This window comes from Carcharodon carcharias, chromosome 3 (genome assembly GCF_017639515.1).
Source record: "Carcharodon carcharias isolate sCarCar2 chromosome 3, sCarCar2.pri, whole genome shotgun sequence".
NCBI classification, from domain to species: Eukaryota; Metazoa; Chordata; class Chondrichthyes; order Lamniformes; family Lamnidae; genus Carcharodon; species Carcharodon carcharias.
The window spans coordinates 45,400,474-45,421,869 of NC_054469.1; the positions used below are offsets into that span (position 1 = coordinate 45,400,474).

General features: G+C 44.1%; 1 protein-coding gene across 1 annotated transcript; it reads right to left on the reverse strand.

Moving 5' to 3' along the window:
- Positions 1–229: 229 nt before the first annotated feature.
- Positions 230–9,871, reverse strand: LOC121275988 (gap junction delta-4 protein). Its single transcript, XM_041183932.1, has 2 exons — positions 9,808–9,871; positions 230–1,473 (listed from the first exon to the last, which is right to left on the reverse strand). The coding sequence occupies exons 1-2, from the start codon at positions 9,869–9,871 to the stop codon at positions 230–232; spliced, it is 1,308 nt and encodes a 435-aa protein (XP_041039866.1).
- Between the last annotated feature and the right edge of the window lie 11,525 nt (positions 9,872–21,396).

Here is a 21,396-nt window from a genome sequence, read left to right on the forward strand (position 1 = left end):
TTCTGCAGTCCTGATCCACTTCTCAGAACTACATCAAACAGTGCCACCTGCTGTCTTCCTGCAGTTATGACATTTTTAAACAGTGAATAAGTCAATTCCCATTCCTATCTCTCACATTGCACACCACTGATCACAGTACTTTTAAGAATATCCCAAATGCATGAAATATTTCAGCCAAGGTCGGTTGACCTTTGATCCATGCTCAGGATTTTTTTTTTGCTCTCTGCTGTTAAACCCATTCAGATTTCTTTCTCCTGCTGTCTTTGCTGCAGTTTGACTGGCAGTCTGTAACCCGCATATGAACAAGTCTGTACTCTAACAGTTGGTTGTTGCTTGATGGAGATTCGGCGGGCCGATTCGGCAGGGCGTGCTGCCTTAGTCTGGAGCCTTGCTGATCCGTGCACCTGCTGAATGAACGGGCAGGGGTTTCCTGCTCACCATCACAGAGGACCAGCTTGCTGCCACTCCTGTCAGGGGATCCTCCCATGAAAGCAGAGCTTGATGTGATCGTAGTGAGGTGTGTGTTGTTGCTGTTGGTGTTGGAGAGAGCCACGTCTTCTGACTGCACCTCTGAGCGGGTAAAAGTTCCCTCCTCCTGCCCGGATTTGCAAGATTTAGCTTCACTGCATGAGCTTGCAACGCTCTCTCGCCTTTCTCGCGCACGCATTTCATACTCTTGGACTAATTTGTGTTCAGGAAGCTCACGAGTGTCGCTTGGGATATCGTGGTATGACTCTTCATGATAAAAACTCTTCATTTTCAACTTATTCTTCTTGCTTTGTTTTACAGCCTGCTTAATCACATAAATCAGATCTACAAAGTTCAGTAGAAGGGAGAATGCAGTGACTCCAAACATAAAATTAACCAGCAGCGTTTTCTCAGTGGGTCTGGAGGGATAACAGGTCACTCTGTTGGCACATGGATAGCTGGAGCAGACAAACTTATTTGGTACAAAAAAACCAAACAAGTAATATTGGCCAACCCCAAATCCGACCTCCAATAAAGTCCTCAGAAGTAACTGAAGCACATACGCCTCACAGAAATTAAGAATTCTTTGCCTTATCCTGACCTCCTCATTTACTGCCTTGGTTTCACCATGGCTGCCCTCCAAATGGAAATTTGTCTCACTGCTTTTCCTGGTTAAGGAAGCTCTTCCCACTGGCACTTTTCTGATCGATGAAGTTTCTGCCAGGCTCTGAGGGCACTGGAGAGAGCTTTCTTTTGCATTTTGCGTTGGCACTCTATGAGCCACATACATGATGAACATCGCTAAAGGCAAGCAGAGTGCGGTGGCCTGTACAAACCAAAATCTACAGTGAGATATAGGGAAGAAGGCATCATAGCACACATTGGAACATCCTGGTTGCATGGTGTCACAAGTGAATTTTGTTTGCTCATCTTGGTACAGAGGATAGCCAACACCAATGATCACAAGTAGCCTGAACACTACCATCACTGTTATCCAGATCTTCCCTGAAAGAAGCATACAGAAAATATTACATAATTACATACAGAGTACTGTACATATAGTCATAATTTTACATTCAAAAACAAATATTTTAGGGAAATAGTCATCACAATTGCAACAAAAAAAGTATCTCTAGATCACTTGAAGCTAGCATGTGGGAAAGTTATTCCTTGTAAAACAAATGGGTTATGGGAAAACAGCAGGTAAGTGAGAACTATTGGATAACTCTTTCAAAGAGCCAGCATAATCACAGTGGGTCAAATAGCTTCCTTCTCTGTGATTATCTTTGATGATAGGTGTGCTATTTATCAGTGAAATTCTGGCTAATCTTGATTTGGAGCCACCTGAAAACTGCAACCATATTAGGTATGGCATTGGAAAATAGAACAGGTCAGCATTTATTCCCTATTACAAGAAATAACTTGCTTTTAAATAACGCCTTTCACATACTCAGGATTTCCCCAAACGCTTTAACAGATAACAAACCATTTTTATTTTGTTGTTTTGACAGAAAATTGTCCATGAATTGAGCAAAAAATTTTTAATGGGAAGTAGTGAAATGGTTTAAAAACAATTCTGATATTTTCCCATTACCATCATGGAAATTAATGGGCCCCAATATTTACAGGGAGATGGAAAGGATGCAGGTCCAAGTAAGGCCGCAAACAACTGAAGAACGCAGCAAGCTGGAGACGTGAGGTCCTGACAGCAAGCCCTCATTAACATTCTTCTGCTAGGTAGCTGGCCAAATGGACAGCCTGGTTGGTGGGTGAAAGAGAACACCAGAGGCAGGAGGCTGCAGCCAGGAACCTTTGGTGCCTGGCAATGGCGGGTGGGGGGGAGAGATGGAGGCTTTCAATTTGGAGGGCTGGGGCAGGCTACACGATTCCTTGAAGGCCTGCTGCAAAATTTGTAAGTGTCGACGTTTAAAGATACTTGGGTGTGCTCATAGAAGATACACAGAAAGTTAGCATGCAGGTGCAGAAAGCAATTAGGAAGGAAAATTGCATGTTGGCTTTTATTGCAAGGGAATTGGAGTACAAGAATAAAGAAGTATTGTTACAGTTGTACAGGGTTTTGGTGGGACCACATCTGGACTACTGTGTGCAGTTTTGGTCTCCACATTTAAGAAAGGATATACTTTCATTGGAGGAGGTATAGCGAAGGTTCACTAAATTGGTCCCTGGGATGAGGAGTTGGCCAATGACAAGACGCTGAGTAAATTGGGCTTATATTCTCTGAAGTTTAGAAGAATGAGAGGTGATCTACAAAATCCTGAAGGGGCTTGATAGGGTAGACAGTGAGAGGTTGTATCTGCTGGTCGGGGAATCAAAAACACGGGGACACATACATAAGATAAGGGGCTGATCATTTAGGACGGAGATAAGGAAAAATTGCTGCATTCAAAGGGTTATGAATCTTTGGAGTTCTCTACCCTAGAGGGTTGTGGATGTTCCATTGTTGAATACATTTAAGGCTGGAAGAGACAGATTTTTAGTCTCTCGGGGAATTAAGGGATATGGGGAGCAGGTGGGAAAATGGGGCTGAAGCCCAAGATCAACCATGATCATACTGAATGGCAGAACCAGCTGGATAGGTTGTGTGGTCTACTTTTGCTCCTATGTCTTGTGTTGGTTGGGCAGTGGTCAGGGGAAGGAAGATGCTCCTCCACAAGGAGTAATGAAAAAGCCACTTAGCTTCTACAGCCCACAGTTCCTGCCTCTCTCTCACTGCCAGCTTTCTCCACAATGCAGCACAAGTTAATTACAAACCGTAGAAACATTGTAGAAGCTTTTCTTGTTTTAAAATCCATTTATGGGATGTGGGCTTCGCTGACTGGGCCAGCTTTTATGCCCATCACTAATTGCCCTTGAGAAGCTGGTGTTGAGCTGCCTTCTTGAACCACTGCAGTCCATGTGGTGTAGGTACACCCACAGTGCTGTCAGGGAGGGAGTTCCAGGATTTTGACCCAGCAACAAAAGTCGACAGTGAAGGAACAGTGATATATTTCCAAGTCAGGATGGTGAGTGACTTGGTGGGGAACTTCCAGGCAGTGGTGTTCCCAACTATCTGCTGCCCTTGCCCTTCTAGATGGCAGTGGTTGTGCGTTTGGAAGGTGCTGTTGAAGGAGCCTTGGTGAATTCCTGCAGTGCATCTTGCAGATGGTACACACTGCTGCGACTGTACATCAGTGGTGGGGAGGGGAGTGAATGTTTGTGGTTGTGATGCCAATCAAGCGGGCTGCTTTGTCCTGGATGGTGTCAAGCTTCTTGAGTGTTGTGGGAGCTGCACTCATCCAGGAAAGCAGGGAATATTCCATCACACTCCTGACTTGTGCCTTGTAGATGGTAGACAGGTTTTGGGGAGTCAGGAGGTGAGTTACTCGTCGCAGGATTCCTAGCCTCTGGCCTGCTCTTGTAGCCACAGTATTTATATGGCTAGTCCAGTTCAGTTTCTGGTCAATGTTAGTGCCCAGGATGTTGATAGTAGGGGATTCACCAATGGTAATGCCATTGAGCGGCAAGGGGTGATAGTTAAATGCTCTCTTGTTGGAGATGGCCATTGCGTGGCACTTGTGTGGCGTGAATGTTACTTGCCACTTCTCAGCTCAAGCCTGGATATTGTCCCGGTCTTGCTGCATTTCGACATGGACTGCTTCAGTATCTGAGGAGTCACAAATGGTGCTGAACATTGTGCAATCATCAGCGAACATCCCCACTTCTGACCTTATGATGGAAGGAAGGTCATTGATGAAGTGGCTGAAGATGGTTAGGCTAAGGACAGTACCCAGAGGGAGTCGAGATGGCTTTTTTTTAGCACTTTAATAAGTGCTTCCCTCTCATTCCCCCGACCCCCTGTCCATAGCAAGACACTCAAGGTGAGATTTCAAACATGGACAAAAGAGCTGAACTCCAGAGGCGAGGTGAGAGTGTCTGCCCTTGATATCAAGGCGGTATTTGACCAAGTGTAGCATCAAGGAACCCTAGCAAAACTGGAGTCAATGGGAATCAGGGGGAAAACTCTCCGATTGTTGGATTCATACCTAGCACAAAGGAAGATGGTTGTGGTTGTTGCAGGTCAGTCATCTCAGCTCCAGGACATCACTGCAGCAGTTCCTCAGGGTAGTGTCCTAGGCCCAACCATCTTCAGCTGCTTCATCAATGACCTTCCTTCCATCATAATGTCAGAAGTCGGGATGTTCGCTGATAATTGCACAATGTTCAGCACCATTCGCAACTCCTCAGATACTGAAGCAGTCCATGCCCAAATGCAGCAAGACCTGGATAATATCCAGGCTTCGGCTGACAAGTGGAAAGTAACATTCACGCCACACAAGTGTCAGGCAATGACCATCCCCAAAGAGAAAGAATCTATTCACTGCCCCTTGACATTCAATGGCATTACCATCGCTGAATCCCCCACTATCAACAACCTTGGGGTTACCATTGACCAGAATCTGAACTGGACTAGCTAAATAAATACTGTGGCTACAAAAGAAGGTCAGAGGCTAAGATTCCTGTGGCAAGTAACTCACCTCCTCACTCCCCAAAGCCTGTCCGCCACCTACGAGGCACATGTCAGGAGTTTGATGGAATGCTCTCCACTTGCCTAGAGGAGTGCAGCTCCAAAAACACTCAAGAAGCTTGACAGCTGAAGGAACTTTTCAAATAGTAAAATGAGGAAATCCTCATCAACACATCATGATGTCATGCCATGTAATGGTCAGAGCATAAGAACATAAGAACTAGGAGCAGGAGTAAGCAATTCAGCCCCTCGAGCCTGCCCCGCCATTCATTACAATCATGGCTGATCTCATTTCAGCCTCAACTCCAATTTCCCGGACAAAGCAGCCCATTTGAATGGCACCACATCCACAAACATTCACTCCCTCCACCACCAATGCACAGTGGCAACAGTGTGTACCATCTACAAGTTGCACTGCAGGAACTCACCAAGGCTCCTTAAACCGCACCTTCCAAACACACGACCGCTGCCATCTAGAAGGACAAGGGCAGCAGATACATAGGAACACCACCACCTGGAAGTTATCCTCTAAGCCACTCACCATCCTAACTTGGAAATATATCACCGTTCCTTCACTGATGCTGGGTCAAAATCCTGGAACTGCCTCCCTCACAGTGCTGTGGATGTATCTACACTGCGTGGACTGGAGCGGTTCAAGATGGGAGCTGACCACCACCTTCTCAAGGGCAATTAGGGATGGGCAATAAATGCTGACCTAGCCAGCAATGCCCAAATCACATGAAAAGGATCTTTTTCAAAATTAACTTACTCAAAACCCATTCACTCACACTGAGTTAAAATAAGGACCTCGGAGTCTCTAGTATACTTCCAGTGTAAAAGTGGCACAGGTGTGTGTGCAGGCAGTTGGGATCGCTTTGCACACGTTTCACTTTTTAACCACACCACACTCTAAAGCCTGTCCCATCCATCATGGAGGGGGGGGTTAATATCAAGACCATGGTATCTGGGAATGCAACAGGAAGGTAACAAGCTCTCAAGGTCCATCTGACAAAATAAACCAATCAAACTTTGTTCTTGTGGAGATAACGGTTCCGTAGTTTTAGGCTAAGGGGTGGTAGATTTAAATTAGAGATGAGAAGGAATTACGTTTTTCAAAGGGTCGTGAATCTGTGGAATTCACTACCTCAGAGTGCAGTGGATGCCGGGACGCTGAATAAATTTAAGGAGGAGATAGACAGATTTTTAATTAGTAACGGGTTGAAAGGTTATGGGGAGAGGGCGGGAAATTGGATTTGAGGCCGAAATGAGATCAGCCATGATTGTAATGAATGGCGGGGCAGGCTCGAGGGGCTGAATTGCTTACTCCTGCTCCTAGTTCTTATGTTCTTATGCTCTGACCATTACATGGCATGACATCATGATGTGTTGATGAGGATTTCCTCATTTTACTATTTGAAAAGTTCCTTCAGCTGTCAAGCATTTGCCTTCTACAGACTGTGGTAATCTACCACTCCCAGTCAATATTATGAATGTCATGCATAATTACTCCTTGATATCAAGAAAAACTTTAAAATACATATCTATTCCCCAACAACCCTTCATTTTCACTGCATATCACATAATGAGGGCAGCTCAAAGGTTTTCTGCACACCCAGTCAGAGCTTGCAATCTGTCTCCATCTCCTAAAGTGTTGACTCTTGGGCATAGGGGCCATTAAGTTTACACAGTGACTTGCCAGCACTCCTAAGCCTAACACTGTCCTGCAAATGCTGAATAGTGATGAGGAATTGGGAATCCTGGCTAATTCAACCCATCCCCACAATGCAGCCAAGTGACAGCTGCATGCCCAGTCCTTTGAATCACTAAAGGAACATATGTAAGAGGTGTAAAGGTAAGTGTAATGTAAGCCTGGGCAGTCTAAGATGCTGTGCTGGCTCTTGCCATTCTGAGCACATATGGTATCTATTCTTCATGCTTTTGAGCAATTTTCAATGTTGCCTTTTTGGATTGTCTGTTGAATCTTGTAAGATTATGAAAAGACCTTTCTCACATCTGATTTTGCAGACTGTACTCACAGATCTGCCATTATTAGCGCAGGACCTGAGTCACTCTGCTTTGCTGCCATTCCACCACACTTTGCCACTACTCTAAGATTAGAAGTTGCTGCTCCTTTCCATGCTTCTTTATAATTTGAATCTAGTTTGGGATACTCTCAGTTCTATGCACTGTTTCAGTGGGCTATTGGCAGCTTCTCTAAAAAAATGCAATTCATTTCTTTCCACGTCAGACACTGCATCTCAACTCAACATTTCAGAGTGTGATTTGGTGGGGGTGGAAGACAGAAGTAATGTCATTAGTTTAGTAATCCATTGGCCCAGGCTAATTGTCTGGGAACATGGGTTCAAATCCCACCATGGCAGTTGGTGAAATTTAAATTCAATTAATAAATCTGGAACATAAAGCTAGACTCAGTAATGGTGAGCATGAAACTATCATCGATTGTCATAAAACCCTAATGTCCTTCAGGGAAGGCAATCTGCCATCCTTACCTGGTCTAGCCTACATGTGACTTCAGATCCACAGCAATGTGGCTGAACCTTAACCGCCTTCTGAAATGGCCTAACAAGTCAAGGGCAACAAATGTTGGCCTGGCCAGTGATGTCCACATCCCATGAAAGAAAGAAAAATTCTAGTTCTTGCTACTTTTCCACAGGTTGAACTGATGACAGGGAGCAATGATAGGCAGCAATAGCAAGGACTGGTGAAGTTAAATGGAATTATCAATTCTAAGAAAGGCTATGCTTTGCAGTACCCCATCAAACTCTATCAGTTGACAACCAAATAAGATTGTTTTTAACAATAGTGAGTATCTTATCTCAGTTTGAAGTCAAGATATTTGTAAAAAAGAATGTTGTTTTTGTTATTGATGTTTTTACCTACAAGTGACAGCATTAGTTTAAAAAGAGATTATTTAACCACTTTAGGGTTAGGAGGCTTAATTAGGGTCAATTGTGTAACCATGGTGGTTTGCATGAGATTGTTGGCATCCCTAATGTTAAGTGTTCTGAGTGCGCACTCATACATGAAGTCATTCCCATTTTGCTGCCACTCCCAGAGTTCTGGTAAACTGCTCCCTGAATAAAATTTTCTCAAACTGGGGTTAGAGGAGCTTGCGCCATTTGAATGTCTGGATTGAGGGCTTGGGCATTAGCCAAAAGTTACAGATTGGGCTGAGAGTTTGGGCTTGGCATGGGCATGGGCTGAAAGCTCGGGCTCGGGTTTAGAGCTAGTGTGAATTTAGGTAAGGGCAGCTTTAAGTTATCAAAAGGAGTGTTTATTTCACAGAGGGGAATTTTGTTCTAATTGAATTTACCGGAGAAAGGAGGGATTTGTATCTGAAGCCTGCTGATATCACCCACCAAGCCTTCCTATTGGTGCTTCTCTCTCCCCCTGCTGGCCATGGGAGTCAAAAATCACAGGATTAGGGGTAAAAAAATTGTGGGCATGGACAGTCACTTGTTGGCGTCAAAGACACATAAGCTGAGTAGGGATGTTGGGCGTCAGGGAGAAGAGGAACATTTCTTAACACTTGATTCAACTTTAAATACTGCACTCAGAAACCAAAAGAGAGGACAAAGAGTGAGCTAATATAGATAGGCAGAAGCAACCCATGAAAGAGTGTAAGAGCCCATGCCAAAGTGGAGGTTGAGAAGAGGAACGCAAAAAGACAGAGAAGGGAGCCTGGAGTTTCCTTTGTATTTACACCCAGAATCTGGCGTACACAAATCAAGCAGCTTAAAAGCCTACAATGCACCCAGGTCTCCTCATCCACAGTATTTTGCTTTTATCTCCTCAATCTTTGCTGTTTTTTCATCAAACCTTCTGTCCGGTCAAATCTCTGCCCCCCACAAAACCAGCCACAGCCTGATTCTCAAATGCTTCCATCCTCCAATTGGACTTTTCTGAGGTAAGGGAGGCGTGTCTCAATATTACAATCAGATTTTCAGGTTCAGTTGGAAACAATCATTTTTCTACTCTTTTGATTGCATTTTTGCATGTGTTTTTTAAAAATAAATAATCACTGAGACCCACTCTGTGTTTTCTGTTTCTTTGAATGGGTTTTTATGGCATAAGTAGAAGCCACATTAAAAATTGAAAAGCTTCCTAGGCTGCAGGTTTCTAAATGCACTGCACCAGATTTACATGGATGATGGTTAAACAAGTGGAAATTTAAACTTTCGTATTTAAGAAAGAAACAGGTGTTTCTCTGGACTCTAGTTATTAATGCTGATTGACACCCATTTTAAATTGGGGTGTATTCGAATGGGATTGGGAATGTATTTGAGTGTAATTTAACTATGACAAAGTGGGTACAGTATTGAGCACATTTTCAGGTCTAACTTTAAGGTTCTGCCCAAAGAGGAAATTCCAGGCCCCAGAGACTCAAGACGCTCAGAAAATATTGGATTGGAAGTATTTAGAGAAAGGGGCACAATGGCCAGGAGATTATAAATACTTATTAGTGATCATTTATTTATTAATGCTGATACTTTCCTAATGACTGCATACTTTCTGTGCAACACAGCTGAACTCATTATTAGCCCCAGTAACTGAATGCATAGCATTGACAGACACTTAAAACTGACTGCTCTTTGTAATTATGTGGAATGTTATGTAATACTTTATAATATGTTTAACATTATAGCCGGGAAGATGTGATGACGGCCAGACTGTCCCTGAAACAATCGGAGAGATAGTCACAGGAGTATTTTAATCGGTAAGTTTGGCAGTTACAACATAGGTCAGCTAAATACAACTCGGCATCTTCGATACACTGACTGTGTCTCACTCACCGACTATTGTAAGGTTGTAGTTGAGGGCGAGAGTCACTAGACCCAGACTGTTCAACCTTCCCATCTCCAGCCGGCCAACAGGAACAGGCGCCTCCAAGACAAACTCCAGACAAAATAGTCTCTCCGGCCAAAATAATGACAGGGCACCTTTAACACTGAAAGAGAAAAAAGTGATAGTCAGAATTTGTACCGGTCGTTTTAGGATTAAGCATTAATATTGTCATTTTATTATTATTTCCCTAAACCTAAATGTAAAGATTACAGACGACTGTGCGTGGATGCTGGACTCTGGAAACTTAAGGCGTCCAAGCCAGAAGAGCTAATGCCGTGTCTGTGTCACCTTCACAAGCTCGCTCCCTTGTGACAACTGCACAGACAATAGAGTCTCGGCGCATCTCCTCTCCCACTGAGGGCTATTCTTACCGACCAAAGGCATTCCAGCATCCGATCTCAGATATTTTGGTGCAGCCCATTTCAGGAAAATGATAGAAGCCGCAGGATTAGATCGGATCACCAGGGTGTTCCCTTAGACTCGTGTGGAAATATCTTGTGTCCCCACATTTGTCACAAAGGAGCAGAATCCAGTGGAGTTGGGAAGCCTTGTTCGATTTATTTGGCAGTCAGTAAGCATCGAAGGTAAAAGGCTGAAATTTATGATCAAAGAGGTGCAGGCAGTATCGGTATCTGGAGCTGTCTTTGTTGATATGACTTGTATTCTGGGTTGACAAACTGGGGCCTACTCACGGTTCCTGGGCCGCAAGGGATCCCAGAATACCTGACCATCCGATTTCCGCCCATCTGGGGCCAGGGACAATCATAATTCTGGCTGAGGGGCCAACTTTCGACTTTATTTCTTTCAGAAGATAATATTTGGGCAGCAGTAGTTTGAGACATCACATGTGGCAAGTGTAGTTTAATTGGGAGGAACAGGTGCCTTTGGACCTACAGTTCCCAAAGCTTTCTCCTGCTGTGGGTTTTCCTCACCCTGTGCCTGGGTCTCTTTTTTTTATTCATTCCTGGGATGTGGGCTTCTCTGGCTGGGCCAGCATTTATTGCCCATCCCTAGTTGCCCTTGAGAAGGTGGTGGTGAGCTGCCTCCTTGAACCGCTGCTGTCCATATGGAGTAGGTACACTCACAGTGTTGTTAGGGAAGGAGTTCCAGGATTTTGACTCAGCGACAGTGAAGGAACGGCGATATATTTCCAAGTCAGGATGGCGTGTGGCTTGGAGGGGAGCTTCCAAGTGGTGGTGCTCCCATGTGTCTGCTGCCCTTGTCCTTCCAAACGGTCGTGGTCATGGGTTTGAAAGGTGCTGTTGAAGGAGCCGTGGTGAGTTGCTGCAGTGCATCTTGTAGATGGTACACACTGCGGCTTACTCTGTGTCGGGGGTGGAGGGAGTGACTATTTGTGGATGGGGTGCCAATCAAGCGGGCTGCTTGTAGACTAATTGGTAGAGATTGATCGCTACGATTAATCACCAACTCCATTCTCACTATATCATACGCCTACCAGGATGGTGAAAGGCTAACTAGGTGGAACTTTGGTCATTTTTTTCTCTAGCAATTCCTATGTTCCTATTCCTTCTGGCACATGAACCCTTTGTACAAAATACAAAGATGTACCCCTGTGAGTCGAGTGCATTTTATATATTCGCACAGTTGTTGAGACGCTTGTTGAATGTTACTTCAGCTGCAGTTTACTAACAAAACACATTTTCTGGAGTGAAAGTACTCTTTCTCATTAGATAGTTTGCACTGATGTTTGGGATTAAGGGATAGAGGATCCCTGGGAGGCTTGCAGTCTTTGCACGAGTCCCTTACACACTGAAGGATGGAAACTATTGTTTATATCAAATTGGATAGGTGTGAAAACAAAAATAAGCACACCATCCCCAAGCCTAACAGTTCCTAGGGATAGTGTTGGGGGCATGATTTATTAATCGGACAGGTGAATTAAGAGTCAGCACAGAAAGAAAATAAAGGATTGATGTCAGCCGAGCAATTTACAACAATGAGCACGGGAAGAGGGAATGGAAAACAAATAGCCTGTCCCAACCACCTGCAGCTCGACTGGAATACAAACATGACTCATAGGGACAACTTAATAACATGAATTCCCAAACCCCAGAAATTAATTTCAATGAAATCATTTAATCAATTGAGCAAATGCCATTTACTCTTCTTCCCCATTACACTCCACCCAGGATATTCACCATTAAATCTGCTCTTTTCACGTCTGCCTTTATGATTTTTGAAGTAGTTACTGAGTTTCATATATAAGCAGCACGGGGGACTGTAGCGACACTGGGCAGCTCCGCCTCAAAGAGACAAGAGCAAAATACTGCGAATGCTGGAAAGCTGAAATAAAATCAGAAAAATGCTGGAAACACCCAGCAGATCAGGCAGCATCTGTGACGAGAAACAGAGTTAACGGGCAGAATTTAATGCCCGCCCCAAAGTGAATTTGGAGATGGAGTGGCATTTAATCAGGCAGGGTTGTGACGGGTGAGGCCCCTGCCACCTTTCCCCCCTCAGCCACAATTAAATATGCCCACTGAAGGGCCTCATCCGGCCGCCAATGGCATTCAACCGGTAGCGGCGGAGCAGTCGCCATAAGGGAAGCCCAGAAAGCAACCCCTGTCCTGTTTGCTGGTGGGCTCATGGGGGCCGGGGGTGGCCTTTCGTTGTCAGCCACTCAGTGCCTGATCGAGGGACCTGGCATGGGAAAGTATGTGAGCTGCTGAAAGCCAACACCCCTGTCTTTCCTCTGACCTCTCTCTCCCAGCTAGTGACCTCCTACCCGCGACCCCCATCCCACCCTCATTTGCTTCGGGCCTAGGTCCCTCGCTGAGCCTGGGCCTCTGATGGGTGCATTGCTGGCCGCTATCACCACTACCCCAGTGAGCCTAACAGGAATGTGGAGCTGCAGGCCTCTGATTGGCTGGCAGCTTTAAGAGGTTGGGGTTTCTGTGTCCAGGGTTCTAAATCCCAGAGATAGCCTGCTGCTGGCCTATCTGGTATTTAACACAGCAGGCCTTCCCAAAAGGTGGTGACTTGGGGCTTTTGCCCATTCTCCAGCCAGTGGCCAAGAACCCCAATGCCTGGATTATTTTTTTAAATTATTTATTCATTGACAGGGCATAGGCATCACTGGCTATACCAGCATTTATTACCCATCCCCAATTGCCCTTGAGAAGGTGTGGTAAGCTGCTTTCTTGAACTGATGCAGTCCATGTGGTATAGGTACACCCACAGTGCTGTTAGGAAGGGAGTTCGAGGATTTTGACCCAGTGACAGTGAAGCAACGGTGATATATTTCCAAGTCAGGATGGTGAGTGGCTTGGGGGCGAACTTGCAGGTGATGGTGTTTTCATGCATCTGCTACCCTTGTCCTTCTAGATGGTGTGGTCGTGGGTTTGGAAGGTGCCATTGAAGGAGCTGTGGTGAATTCCTATAGTGCATCTTGTAGATGGTATACACTGCTGCATCAGTAGTGGAGGGAATGAATGTTTAAGGCGTTGGATGAGGTGCCAATCATGTGGCTAGCTTTGTTCTGAATGGTGTTGAGCTTCTCTGATGTTGTTGGAGCTGCACTCATCCAGGCAAGTGGAGAGTATTCTATCACTCTACAAACTTGTGCCTTGTAGATGATGCACAGGCTTTGGGAAGACACAATGTGAGTTACACAACACAGAATTCCCAAACTCTGACCTGTTCTTTTTTTTTATTCATTCACAGGATGTGGGATTTGCCGGCTGGGCCAGCATTTATTGCCCATCCCTGTTGTCCTTGAGAAGGCAGCAGTGAGTTGCCTTCTTAAACTGCTGCAGTCCATGTGGTGTAGGTATACACACAGTGATGTTAGGAAGAGAATTCCAGGATTTTGTCCCAACAACAGTGAAGGAACGGTGATATCTTTCCAAGTCAGGATGGTGAGTGACCTGGAGGGGAACTTCCAGGTGGTGGTGTTCCCATCTATCTGCCGCCCTTTTCCTTCTAAATCATAGTGGTCATGGGTTTGGAAGGTGCTGTCTAGGGAGCTAAGGTGGCTACTGTGCATCGGTGGTGGAGGGAGTAAATGTTTGTAGATCTGGTACCAATCAAGCGGGGCTGCTTTGTCCTGGACTTTGTCCAGCTTCTTCAGTGTTGTGGGAGCTGCACTCATGCAGGCAAGTGAGGAGTATCCCATCCCATCACACTCCTGACTTGTGCCTTGTAGATGGTGGACAGGCTCTGGGGAGTCAGGAGGTGAGTTACGCATCACACGATTCCTAGCCTCTGACCTGCTCTTGTAGCCACAGTATTTATATGGCTAGTCCAGTTCAGTTTCTGGTAAATGGTAACCCTCCCAGGATGATGATATTGGGGGATTCAGTGATGGTAATGCCATTGAACATCAAGGGGCGATGGTTGGATTCTCTCTTGTTGGGGATGATCATCGCCTGACACTTGTGTGGTGCGAATGTTACTTGCCACTTGTCAGCCCAAGCCTGGATATTGTCCAGGTCCTGCTGCATTTGGACATGGACTGCTTCAATATCTGAGGAGTTGCAAATGGTGCTGGATATTATGCAATTATCAGCAAATATCCCCACTTCTGACCTTATAAAGGAAGGAAGGTCATTGGTGAAGCAGCTGGAGATGGTTGGGCCTAGGACACTACCCTGAGGAACTCCTGCAGTGATGTCTTGGAGCTGAGATGACTCAACTCCAACAACCACAACCATCTTCCTTTGTGCTAGGTATGACTCCAACCAGTGGAAAGTTTTCCCTCTGATTCCCATTGACTCCAGTTTTGCTAGGGCTCCTTGATGCCACACTCGGTCAAATGCTGGCTTGATGTCAAGGGCAGTCACCCTCACCTCACCTCAGCTCTTTTGTCCATGTTTTAATTAAGGCTATAATGAGGTCAGGAGCTGAATGGCCCTGGCGGAACCCAAACTGGGCATCAATTATCTCCATCCTCAATGGTGGAGGTGTCCAGCACATCAATGCAAAAGATAAGGCTGAAGCATTTGCAACAATCTTCAACCAGAAGTGCCGAGTGGATGATACATCTTGGCCTCCTCTGGAGGTCCCCAGCATCACAGATGCCAATCTTGAGCCAATTCGATTCACTCCACGTGATATCAAGAAGTGGCTGAAGGCACTGGAGATTGCAAAGGCCCTGACAATATTCTGGCAATAGTACTGGCCCTCTGAACAACGGCAGCTAAGGATGGGCAACAAATGCTGGCCCAGCCAGTGATGCCCACATCCCATGAATGAATTAAAAAAAAATGCCCTGGGCTCTCCCATCATTGGGGATGGAGGTATTTGTGAGCCCCCTCCAGTGAGTTGTTTAATTGTCCACCATCATTCACAGCTAGCTGTGGCAGGAATATGGAGCTGATCCATAGGTTGTGGGATCATTTAGCTCTGACTATTGCGTACAAGCAGTCCTGTGGTGTAGCTTCACCAGATTGATCCATGCATTTTGAGGTATGCCTGGTGCTGCTTCTAGCATGCCCTCCTGCACTCTTCATTGAACCATAGTTGATCCTCTGGCTTGGTGGTAATAGTAGAGTGGCAGATGTGCCAGGCCATGAGGTTACAGATTGTGGCTGAGTGCAATTCTGATACTGCTAATGGCCCACAGTGCCTCATGGATGCCCAGTTTTGAGTTGCTAAATCTGTTCAAAAATCTATCCCCTTTGGCATTGCCACACAACATGATGGAGGGTATCCTCAATGTGAAGATGGGACTTAATCTCCACATGGATTGTGCAGTTGTCACTCCTATAGATACTGACACGGGCAGATGCATCTGCAACAGGTTGATTGGTGAGGACGACAATCAAGCATGTTTTTCCCTCTTGTTGATTCCCTCACTACCTGCCACAGACCCAGTCCTTTAGGACTCGGCCAGCTCAGTCAGTAGTGGTGCTGCCAAGCCAATTTTGGACATTGAAGTCCCACACCCAGAGTACATCCTGTGCCCTTACCACCCTCAGTGCTGCCTTCAATTGGTGTGTCAACATGGAGGAGTACTGATTCATCAGCTGTGGGGGGATGGTAGGTGGTAACCAGTAGGGGGTTTCCTTACCCATGTTTGACCTGATGCCATGAGGCTTCATGGGATGCAGAGTCACTGTTGAGGCTCTCATGACTACTCCCTCACCACTGTATATCACAGTGCCACCACCTCTGGTGGGTCTGTCTGTGGGACAAGACAGGATAGGATATACCCAGAGATGGTGATGGTGGAGCCTGGGACATGGTTCATGTGATTCCATAGTCATGTCAGGCTGTTGCTTGAGTAAACTGTGGGACAGCTCTCCCAACATTAGAAAGGAGGGTATAGGTCCTAACCCTAGGTCCCTCCTGAGGCTAGCTTTTAATTCCAAATTTATTTTTTAATTGAACTTAAATTCCACCAGCTGTCATTTGATCCCATGTTCCTTAGAGGCATTAGCCTAGACCTCTGGATTACTAGTCCAGCAACATTTCCACAATACCACTGCCTCCCCTAAAATTCCAACCAATATTTCAGGTTGATGACCCTTCATGACTCTGTTTCAATCTACAGATGCTGCATGACCTGCTGAGTCTTTCCAGCATTTTCTATTTTTATTCCATCAAAGAGTTGCAGATTTAATCATCTCAGATCACTTATTCATTGACCTTAGCGAAGCAACAAGTGAAGACCAGAGGAATCACCTCTCCAAGAATGGAAAAAGTGATGAGCTATCATCAGGTCTCTCCCATATTTTTCCTAGTGACCATCCAGAGTTCAATACTGTCTTGAGGTTATTTACTTTACTTCTAGGCCACAGGATAGACTAGTGGCTATGTTCCTAAACTATCATTTCAGAGGAATGGAGTAATAATCCAGAGAAAGTGTTCAAATCCTACCACGGTAGTTAGAGAATTTGAATTCAGTTTTAAAAAGCTGGTATCAGTAACAGTCATAAAAACCTAACTGTTTCCCTAAAGCCCTTTAAGGAAGAGAACCTGCCATCCTTACCCAGTCTGGCCTATATATACATATCCATGCCAATAAGCCATGTAGTTGTGGCAACTAGGGATGAGCAGAGAATGCCCACATACAAATAACTAAAAAATAAATGTTGAGACATGACCCACGAGTGTCCAAATGTCAAGTTGTGACCACCCAGCCCACAATCCCAGGCCCCTCAGTGTTATGATCGCATAAGAAGGGATAAAATAGCTCCCCTTTTCTACCACTCCAGGTCTGACCGTAACAGGTCTTTTTGTGAATTTATAAGAATGAATATATTAACTCAATGTCTGTGCTTAACCATTTACGTGCTGGTTGCAAAATAAAATCTGATGGGCATTCTTGATTTTGAAATACAAAAGGGTTAGTTTTTTTTATTGAGCTAAAAACCCACCCAGGGTAAGATATAAAGCTATTCAAAAAAGTAAACCCACATCCCAATCTTTGCAGCAAACACACAGAAACACACATACACACAGGCAGGCAGAATAACAAGTTGTACAGTAGGAGGTTACTGTTTAGCCAAATTAAAATTCAATGATAAAAAGGCAAAGATAGAGAGTTCACTGTTTATGAGTCCTTCACTGGTATACAAGGCTGTGACAGAATTTTTCCATGGTGGTCTTGAAACTTCAGTGGAGTTAAAGCCAACATAAACTGCAATTTCTGAAGATGGTCTCTTTTTTAAACCTAATCTGTCTTTTCCAAAAGTGGATGATTTTTTTTCACCCGATATTCCTTTCGTTTGAAAATTCTCTAACTCAGTGCTGGATTTCAAACTGCAATAGAAATAGGGTCTTGAATTTAATAGAGAGAAGGGAGAGAGAAATGAGTACTGCTCCATTGGCAGATTTCTTCCAGACTCCTGCATTGCAGCTTGGATGTTGAAATAAATGACATTCAAAAGTGGTTATTCTAGTCACATGACCTCTCTTCCCATGCTGATTCCAGAAGTTAAGTGATTATGCTCATGTTTGGACAGACTGTTACTATTGTTATTGCCTAGGCAATTAGATTTTGTAATGCCCTAGCCAAAAACTCCTGAATGACCCATCCTCCACCTCGATGAACAACTTCCATTTGTTATTGTTCTGGTAGACTTTCTGTCTCTGCTTACAAGGTAGCTTTACAGAAAGGCCAATGGTAAGAGCCCTAAAGTTCCAGTTCAGCTTTTGAAGTAGTTCTTGACATCAGCAGGTGTGAACTTTCACTGGAGGTTGCCTTATTATGTTTTAATTGTAATTCACAATGGAACCTTCCAGATACTGGTCAACTTATAATACCAAGTGTCAGGTGACTTATGGCAGCCATCTTAAGTCAGTGCCTTTGCTTGCTGTTTAAAAGTCCTTTTAAAGCAGTTCATTATATTTAACCAGCCAACGAAATTAAAGATTAATATCACACATGCACATGTCACACCATTGTGACATCAGTCCTACTTACACTTGTATGTTCCACTCTCTGTTGGTCTACATTGAATTTTGTAGGTTGGGAGGCTTGTAATTTCCACAGTTGCCTCATTAATGGATAAAACCTAAATTTGAACATTAAAATCTATTACAATCAGCAATTTTAGTAGGAACATGATTTTGACTGAATATGTGATCCTCAAAATTCCATGCTATGCAACGAAGCAGCTTATGAAGACCAAATGTTTGGATATTTCGGTCCTGATGGTAAGATAATAAAAATTAATATTTGAGCCTGTTTACTATAATTTTTACTATACCATTTAGAAATCATTAGTGACTGTTTGGATTCAATAAGGTGCAACATAAAAGATTAAGAGTCAAGGTAAGGGCACATGGAGTTAAAGTAATAGTATGGATGGATGAAAGATTGCTTAATGGATAGGAAGCAGTGAGTAGGGATAAACCAGGCATTTTCAAGTTGGTAGACTGTGACTGGTGGAGTGATGCACAGATCAGTGCTGGAGCCTAAGCTGTTTACATTCTATATTAATGACTTAGACAAAGACAGAGAATAATGAATCCAAATTTGCTGATGATACAAAGCTTGATGGGAATATAAGTTAGGAGGAGGACACAAAAAGTTTGCAAAAAGAAATAAAATGATTAAGTGAGTGGGCAGCAAGGTGGCAGATGCAGTATAATGTGGGGAGGTGTAAAATTATTCACTTTGGTAGTAAGAATAGAAAAGTAAAATATTTTCAAAAGGCACGAGACTTAGAAATGTTGATGTTCAGAGATGTTTGAGTGCACTCGTATAAGGAAAACAAAAAGCTACCATCAAGTACAGCAAGTAATTAGGGAGGCAAACGGCATGTTGGCCTTTATTGCAAGGGGACTGGAGTAGAGGAAGTCTTGTACAGTTGTATAGGACTTTGGTGAGACCTTACCTGGAGTACTGTGTGCAGTTTTGGTCTCCATATTTAAGGAAGGATATATATGTCTTAGAGGTGGTATAGCAAAGTTTCAGTAGATTTGAATGGGAGAATCCTATGATGAGAAGCTGCAACTTGGGCCTATATTCTAGAGTTTAGAAGAATGAGAGGTGGTCTCATTGAAATATACAGGATTCTGAGGGGATTTGAAGGGGTAGGCAATGAAAGGCTATTTCCTCTGGCTGGGGTATCTAGAACAAGGGACATAGTATCAGGAATAAGAGGACTGAGATGAAGTGAAATTTCTTCACTCAAACGTTTGTGAATCTTTAGAATTCTCTACCCCAGAGGGTTGTAGATTCTCCATCATTGAATATATTTAAGGCTGAGATAGACAGATTTTTGGTCATTCAGGAAATCAAGGGACATGGGAGTTGTTGGGAAAATGGAGATAAGGCAGAAGATTAACAATGATCACATTGAATGGCAGGGCGGAACAGAGTCAAAACCATATGGTCTACTCCTGCTCCTATTTCTTATGCTCTTGTGTTCTCACAGATTGTATATGTCAAGTGAGCACTATTAGTTTCTTATCATGCTTTTCAGAGTTGGTACATTTGTTCCTGAGTCAGAGTTAGTGGGTTCAAACCACTAATCTGGTGTGCCACTTCAGTGAAGGAGTACAGCATTGTTGGTGAACTCCCATAGGATTTCTTCCAATGACCTGTTGTAACTTCCATGAAATTTATATGGCCGTGCCATTTTTCTTGGGTTTCTGCATGTGTTTCACCAGAGTTATGGTGGTTAGATGGGAGAAACACCTAGCAATTCACCTCTGCCATCTTTTGGATGAGATACTAAATCAAGGCTCTATCTCCTTTCTCAGGTGGAAATATAAGATGCCATTGATACTATTTGAAGAGGAGCAGGAAGTTCTCCCATTGTCACTCATCCAAACATCATTAAATTAGATTATTCACCTTGTTGCTGTATGAATAACCTTGGCTGCCACATTTGCCTACATAGCAACAACACCTATACTTCAAAAGTAATTCATTGCCTGTGAAGCACTTTGGGATGTCCTGAAGACGAATTGTGTTATATAAATCCATATTTCTTTTTCTCTAATCATAGCCACGGAATTACTTGCAGTGGCTTCTCTTCCTGCTTCCGCACTGTTACTTCTGGTATCCCCAAGGATCTGTCCTTGGTCCTCACCTGTTTCTCGTCTACACGCTGCCCCTCAGCAACATCATCCAAAGGCACGGTGTTAGTTTTCACATGCACACTGATGATACCAACTCTAATTTCACCGCCACTGCTTTCTACTCTTCCACTGTTGTTAAATTATCAGGCTGTTTATCCACCATCCAATAATGGATGAGCAAAATTTCCTCTATCTAAATATTGTTAGATGGAAGCCATTGTTTTCACTTTCCCACTCCAAACTCCATTCCATATCTATCTCTTTCCATGGCAACAGTCTGAGAATAAGACAGTCAGTGCCATATTCTCCCTATCTCTAAGACGGCCTCTTTCCATCTCCATAACATTGATCGATTTCACCCCTGTCTCAGCTTATCTGCTGCTGAAACCCTCATCCATGTCTTTGTTACCACTAGACCTGGCTATTCCAGTGTACCCCTGGCTGGTCTCCCACATTCTACCCTCCTTAAACTTGAGATCATCCAAAAACTCTGCTTCCCGTGTCTTAACTCACAGCAAGTCCCGTTCCCCTATCACCCCTGTGCTCACTGACCGACATTGACTCCCGGTCAAGCAAGCTCTTCATTTAAAACTCTCATCCTTGTTTTAAAATCCCTCCATGGTTTGCCCCTCCCTACCTCTCTAATCTCCTCCAGCTCCACAACCCTCCAAGTTATCTGTGCTTCTCTAACTCTGGCCTCTTGTGCGATTCCCAATTATAATTGCTCCATCATTGGTGGCAGTACCTTAAGTTGCCTAGGCCCCAAACTACACCTCTCTGTCTCTCTACCTCACGTTCCTCCTTTAACCCTTCGTAAAACCTACCTCTTTATCTCGGCTTTCGGTCATCTGACCTAATATCTCCTTATGTAGCTCAGTGTCATACCTTGATTTATAATGCTCCTGTGAAGTGCCTTGGGATCTTTCATTGTTAAAGACGCTTCAAATATAAGTTTTTGAAGTTGTTGTTATGTAATTATCTTAGTTGCTGTTCTGGAGTAGATGAGTTGACAGGAGAAAGTAGCAGGTATGACACATGAG